The 7352-nt window shown below is 38.7% G+C and overlaps 1 protein-coding gene across 1 annotated transcript in view; it reads right to left on the bottom strand.

The window, feature by feature from the left end:
- Positions 1–7352, bottom strand: part of TBC1D8B (TBC1 domain family, member 8B (with GRAM domain)) — a 28369-nt gene that overhangs the window by 348 nt on the left and 20669 nt on the right. The window contains exons 13-21 of the mRNA XM_009889325.1: positions 6911–7040; positions 4350–4448; positions 3517–3585; positions 3063–3303; positions 2106–2171; positions 1728–1811; positions 802–858; positions 395–492; positions 2–58 (exon numbers count right to left, since the gene is read on the bottom strand). Of these exons, the coding sequence (XP_009887627.1) occupies positions 2–58; positions 395–492; positions 802–858; positions 1728–1811; positions 2106–2171; positions 3063–3303; positions 3517–3585; positions 4350–4448; positions 6911–7040 (901 nt within the window). The remainder of the gene's footprint in view (position 1; positions 59–394; positions 493–801; positions 859–1727; positions 1812–2105; positions 2172–3062; positions 3304–3516; positions 3586–4349; positions 4449–6910; positions 7041–7352) is intronic.

Genomic DNA, 7352 nt, shown 5'->3' on the forward strand with positions numbered 1-7352 from the left:
CCTCAGGATCCCCATGGAACAGATTGTACAGAGTTTTTGAGAACTGGATGAACTGAGACTACAGAGAGACACAGAGGAGACTATTCAGAGAACAGCACCGCAACCACCCCGTTTCACTACACACCAAGATCTCAATCCACTGCCTGTTGCCGCCAGGCACCTGGTACAACTGCTCTATGGGTGCGGACCAGCCCTGATAAACCTAAGTGTGTCTGAAAGTCCCTCTCTTCATAAGCTTACAGTTACAGCAGTTTAAAAAAAAAGACACAATCTAATGATTAAAGTGAAGGTCTGAAATTTAAGGGATCCTACAAATCCTTTAGAAAACTACTAATAGGACTTAAAGGATAAACAGCCGTCAAAATCAGACTTATATAAGCCTCAAACAGTTTACCTGATTCATTCTTGGCAAATCCTTAATGTTTTCTTCTTTTTTAAGAAGTTCATCTTGCCATTGCTTCAGATATGCCTGAATATCAACCCTCCCCTTCCCTACTCGAAAAAAAGAAAAAGAAAGAAGTGAACAAACAAGAACTAAGAGCTTCCCACGAGGGACAGTGAACAAAAGAACCGGCATCCTCAATGTTGTTCCTTTTTAACAGAGTGGTGAGGCCAAGGCCTCAACAGGATCAGAGTTTACATTACCCTCTCGCCCCCCAGGACGAGACTTACAAAAGTGGATATAACGTTAGCACTATGCTCGGGATGACGTTCCTCGGTGTACTTTGTCACCACACACTTTCCCAGATCTACTCCCCCAAAAGACACACAGTTACCAAATGTTTCTCCAGGATTCTTTACCTTTTTCTGGGCTGCTCTTCAAATAATCACTTTCAAGACTATCCCCAACAGATGTAACTACAGTTTAGGAGGAAAAAAAGAAGAGTTATTTATTTGAGAAAAGAAGACCAATGGTTCATTTCCCTTTATCAAAAATTCCTTCCTTAAGGAGCAAGACCCTCACCGACCCCTATGTTCTCAACACAGATTAGGCTGGGAAGAAACCACATTGTAAGTTGTATATACTTTCTATAAAAATAGAAGCCATTGTGAGACTGGAGATCGCAAAAGAAACTGCAATCAGTTACATCAAACAAACAATCTTCATAATGTTCATGGACAATGTCTTGAACAGTGATGAGAACAGTACTCATGTATTAGAGATAGTTTTTAAAAAACAAAAAAGGATCTGTCTTTCAAAGAAGTAAAAACACATGACTTTCCAAACAGAATATTTTATCAACTGCATAAACTTAGAACCCACAAAACTTTTTTCAGCTTACTTCATTTTAAATGGAGTTAAATGATTTTCAAATACTTGCTTATGGACCTCAAAATAATTATGGATTAGGATATTCTGTTTCTTGAGGTAGGAAATATCATCCCTTTATGCCTTGAATGCAAAAATGAGATGGCCATCACTATAACAATCACTGCAACAGGTTACCTGCTATGCCGCAAAATGCTGACTGAATACACTCCCCTATTTCCACACAAACACCCATGGACTTTGAATTCAATCATCAGAGCAGCTATCCACAAATTCTGCACCACCTTATGAAAACGTAACTACCAATGGAAGATCTTTGCAGAGGATTCTTGTTAACAGTAATATGATTTACTGGATTTACTAGTTTTCAGAAAAGAGCTCCCCATTTTTCAACACGAGCTAATTAATAGATTCCTTCTAATATTCTGTAGGCAAAGTCTCACACCCTGGAGCTTACCACTGAGGTGACTGAAGTGGATCAGTTCTTCTTTTGAAAGATCACCACCTTTGGAAGGGCTTAGAGATTCTACTTCAGTAAAAGCTGCAATAAAGAAATGAATAAAGTGGTTTGGGGGCTCCCAAAGCAGTGATAAAAAGCAAAAGCTTTGTACAGACACACAGTCCCTATGAAGAGAAATTGTGTTGGAGCAGATTAAATCCTTCCCAAAGAATACATCACTCTGGAAGAAATACATATCTGTATTACAGCTACTGGACTGAACTGTTGCCAGGACTGGTGACAACAGGAAGAAAAGTAAAGCTAAGAAAAAAAAGACATGCAAAGATGATAAAAGCCAGGAACAGCCCTCCCCAAATGCCACTGCCTCTCGCTTACCTGGAGGGATGTGCAATTTAAAAAGAAGCTTGAGTTTGTCAGTGAAACTTCCATTATACATGGTATCTGTTAGAGGAAAGATGCAAGACAGCTGTTCAACTGGACGAAACTTTAAAACACCCTCTTAACCTAATCAAATACAACCCAGGGAGGTTGGAACTGGACATGTGTTCTACCTTACATGGAGTATAATTAGAGATGAAGGTTAAGGAAGGCAGTATCACCTGCAGCTGACCCTGGGGTTTGCCCACACTGAGGAAAGAACACTGTCTATGACTTAACTAAAATGAAACCACAGCACCAAAGAAATACAGCACTACTGTCTTATCAGCATTTTCCCTTAAATTTTTGTTTCCTGAACAATGCCACCTTGAAAAAAAGATGAAAGGAACAGAATAGTAAGGCAAGAAAACTTTTCAGTTCCCACAGATATAAGGCATTAGTCATCTTGCATCATCTGTGTATGAGATGGCTTAGTATGAGGAAGCATTTATCATCAGCCAAACAGGCTGGGCAATGAGATCTTATCATTTCCTAATTTTCTGATATTTTGATGGTAAATTCATATTTTAAATTTAATCTGAAATAGGAGATTATTCTCCAGGGGATTAATATCTCAGAAAAGTTACTAGCTTGCAAAGCCTTGTGTTAGCTCTTTCATGGTGAAATACAGACAAAAAATGAGAGCACAATTCTGTAACTTAAAGCCTTTATCATTCACCTAAATAATGTAGCTCCCACCCTCGAGCTTATAAATACACTTTGAGCATTCAGCTTGCCATTTGAACAGTCTTTGCATTTAATGCCACACGATAAAAATTAGACTATTTGACCCTAAGTTAAGAGGCTAGTCTCCTTAGGCTCTTTATATAGTGTATGGACAGTGATAAACTTCAGGACTACTCCCAAAATGGAATTCCCTTGTGAATGTGCTATATACACGTGTTGTTCTCATACCAAGAACACAGGCAAATTGTTTGAAGTTTATAAGGCAATCGGAGCTCTCATCCATCAGTCTGAATGTCCACAATGCAAGTGAGTCTCTGTTTGCACAGTGTGACCAGGGGCTCAAGAGATGACAGAGAACCCTGAATTGTTGGCAATCAATCCGATATTGGTCAAGATACGGCAGACTGGCATCATGATGTTGCAAGACAGGACTATTTACGTTCCAATAACAGGAAAGAAAGTGCTCCTTCTGAAAAGGAAAGATAAAATGTTAGATTTTCTGGAACAACAACTCTTTCTTGGAGAAAGATGTGAGAAATCAAGTATGCAATTCGATTTAAAGCTGATGTGTAAAACATATGTTGAATCTAGCTTTTACCTCAATTTGTTAAAACTCTTTCACACCCATAACACAGTCCACCATTAAGATGAATGTTTGGTAAGTGAGGAAGTGGCACATTACCTTGAATAATTCATAAAGCTCTTCAAGATCACTAGGACTGAATTTTACGTCCTGGGACACAACGCGTAGCTGAAACAAAAGTAGGAGAAGATTAATTAATGATTCTTCCCTCTTTGGAATAAGCCCATAGAATAAAGTAATGGGAACTCAACCTTACATTAAAAGACACTGAATATTCCAGGGTTTGGAATCTTATAATTAGAAGAAAGAACAGAACATAGTTTTAAAAGCAATCAGAAGATTACAGACTGAAAGACGTATTTTCTCCCCATAAAAGGGAGCTTAAAGCTAGTCACATTACTAGCATACATGGAGCCTACACTATGAAACGCAGGAGATAAAACTCAACTATTTATAACAATATAACATATAGGTTCCTTTATAATAGGCAAATGCATGGTCAGCTCTCAGCAGTGAAGCTGAATCCTCATTTTTTCAATTAAAAAAAAAAAAATTGTTCACAGTTTTTAAAACATAGGTAACTACAAGACCAGATTCCATCTTCACAGTATGTCTGTTTTGTAAAATGAAATACAACAGTTCGCACCTTAGCACAACCAACAGCATTTAGTATCAGTTGCTACAGGCCACATTTACTACAGAAAGAAGCACCACTTTTATTATCATCAGTTATTGGAAATCAGCCAAACCAAGGAAGCACCTTGCAACCTCCACCTTCATTCAGGAGTCTGAACTTAAAACCCTGCAGACGAGAAGGATTTCAGTGTAGAAAAATATATATTTGGCACTGGAAAATGTAGTTCTTCTCAGAATTTTACAAAAGGGAACAAATGTTATCAGAGGGAAGGGTTTAGCTCTTGCAAGTCACTCACCACATTCTGCTTGGTTGTAGCTTCTAACGTCTGGATGACATAAAGCCTGTTCCTGCAGCGCATGCTCTCAACATCCTCATATCGAATATCGCCATATCTCTAAGAAGAAAAGCATCGTTCCATGAAATCAACTATTGCTAGAAACATCTAAGCAGACATTTTTGTCTTTCTTGCATCTAAGTACAACACAGGTATCGACACAAAGGAATATCCAAGCAACTCTGCGTGAAAAATCATTTAATAGAGCACTAACATTCTCCCTGAACAGTGTAACTTTTAAAAAGGCAGGTGTTTCAAAGAGTGATGGAGAAAGAAGAAACTGGAGTAGTTCACTGGGTGGGAAGACAAAGGAAAAGACTTCACTGTGTTTCAGCTCTATATCCAATTCTGCTATCACATGGTGACTATTATTGCAGGGTAGCAAAGTCTAAGACGTGTTTGTTTTCAGGGCTTGAAGTTCACTCCAGTGAACTTTAGAAATTAGCTGAAGTAATTTCTGAACAGTTCCTAGGTACATCTGGAATTTCTGAAGGACAGGGAAGGTGTCTAAGCATTGGAGCAGAATAAATACATCTAGCTTTAAAGAAAAGTGGGATAGTAGGCAAAAACTAGAAAAATTCCCAGAGAAATCATGGAACAAATCATTAAGCAATTAAAATCTAAATAAAAACAGATAAATCAAAACAGGCCAACATTCTGTATCAAGATCATGTCAAATCGATTTGATTTCCTCCTATGAGGAAATTCAGTCTAGTGTGCAGAACTGAAACAGCGGATAGGATACACCTTCACTTCGGTAAGGTTTCTGACACTCTTCAGCAACGCGTGCAACCAGGAAGACATGGCTGAACCACGATCACCATGTGCACAACTGGTTCTAATAACAAACTTTGAGCACAAATGAGTGATAAATGACCAAACTAAGCAGGACTCTCAGAAGTTTTTCCACAGTATGTTTTGTTCCCCTTTTCAGCAATGCGCTTTCAACAAGGTATGAAAAACTGCGACGCAGTCAGAAAAAGTCTGAGCACAGAAGCTTTGAGGAAAGGTTAGAAAAACTGGTTGTGTTGAATCTAGAAAAAGAAAAGATCAGAGTTAAAGGGTAAGTGATGAACAATAACAACCTAATAGCAAGAAGGAATTGCAGAGAAAACTGCAATTGAGTATCCTCAGCAGCGCTTTATGAGCATCCAAGAGGAACTATACTGGATATTAGGATATTTTCTGACAAGGGCACAGACACCCTACAATGGGCTTAAGTTTTTGCAGATTCTCTTTTGTTGAGGAGTTTTAACAAAATTAGACATTTTTCAAGGATGATCTGGGTATGTGCAGGACAGGGAGCTGAACTGGATGACCTGTGGAGTTCTTTTCCAGAACTGTATTTCTATGTTCCTGTGAAGACCACTACCAGTGTACTTCTGACTTGGAACAAAGAGGAAGCAGAGAGAAATTGCACCTTTGAGTCATAACTCATTCACTGGTCTGGCTTCTGGGCACTGATATTGTGCAATGGCCTCAGTAAGAATATTAACAAGATGTATAATCTAACTCGGAATTAGTGCGATGTGATAAAATGTTACATGTTCTTCTACTCACTAGTTAAACATGACTTCTTCATACCTGATTAGACTGCCAAAGAATGAGTCTTGCATTTGTGCCTGAGCCACAGAGGCACAAAACTAAACATCATCTTAAAAATTCAACTCCATATCTTTTCCCTTTATCTCATTTATCTTGTGAACACACAGGCAAAGCAACAGTATCACAAAGAACATCTCTGCTCACTTACTCATGCTTTGTAACTAGACCTATCTGCAGAGTGACAACTCTCCATTGCAGCAATCTCCCCATTTCGAAATTTGTTTTATTTTACTTCCACAGTGATATGAAAATAAAACCCTTCACTGGAACAGAATTGTGTTGAAATTAACTGTCTGGTCAAAATAGGAAGCAGGAAATTGACTCTCCCTTTGTATCTGCAGTACTCAAACAAGAAGTCGTGACACTTACCAGCATTGAAGAAATTCAGTTTCAACTGAAAATTAAAAATTTGCATCCAAAAAAGGGCTGTGAGATAGAAATGGGGATATAGACCTAGGAACAGGGCTGTCAACTTGGAAGTGGGAGATTCAGGTTCAAGGCTCTGCCTAAATCAATGTTCAAAAGCCATACCAAATCAGAGGCTATTGCTTCGGTCCAGTCACCAGTCTCAAAGTAGTAAATGCAAGGGCCGTTTCTGCTGTACTTTGTCATTTAGTTGACATACTAATAAAATGAATGAGGAATTGCGATACATGACCTGTGATGAACTTTTGGAACACCACTCAGGACAGCAAGCATGCTTCAGGCGGTTAAAAAAACAAAACAACAGAAAACCAAACCTATCCCATAACCTATACAGTTTTCAGTGAGGCTCAACGAAATACTGAGCCCAATTTCTACTTACCTAGACAGATTCTCTACTCTAGTTTGTACAATGAAGCTGCACTATTTTTAAGGTAACCCATGCAATGTAAATGCTGCATGGGATGCAAAAACATACCCACAAGAACACATACTTCATTTGACTCTCGGATCAAATCGGTAATGTCCACTTTTGGATGGTCACTCTTTGTATCGCTGAGGTTGGAGCCCTGCTGCACAGCTGGAGGCAAAGGACTGTCTTTGTTAGTGACACTGTCAAAAAATCTGCACAAAAAAAAAACACAAGAAAAACGGCAGGAACCAGTGTATCACAACAAAACAATAACATCAGCATCTACTGAAGAAAAAGTGCACAGAGAATGGGAAATAGCAAAGAATATCATCATGAGTAGCACAAATATGCTGTAATAGTAACAAAGATATACAAACATGGGAACCAACTACCCAGAGAAGGCTGTAGAGCTTGTAGCCTTGGGAATTTTTAAGGCTCAGCTAGACAATAACACGGGTAATGTGATCTAGTGCTGGCAGTAATTCTCTTTTGAGTGGGAAGTTAGACTAGAGACTTGCCAAGCT

This window comes from Charadrius vociferus, unplaced genomic scaffold (assembly GCF_000708025.1).
Source record: "Charadrius vociferus isolate BGI_N301 unplaced genomic scaffold, ASM70802v2 scaffold7, whole genome shotgun sequence".
Taxonomy (NCBI): domain Eukaryota; kingdom Metazoa; phylum Chordata; class Aves; order Charadriiformes; family Charadriidae; genus Charadrius; species Charadrius vociferus.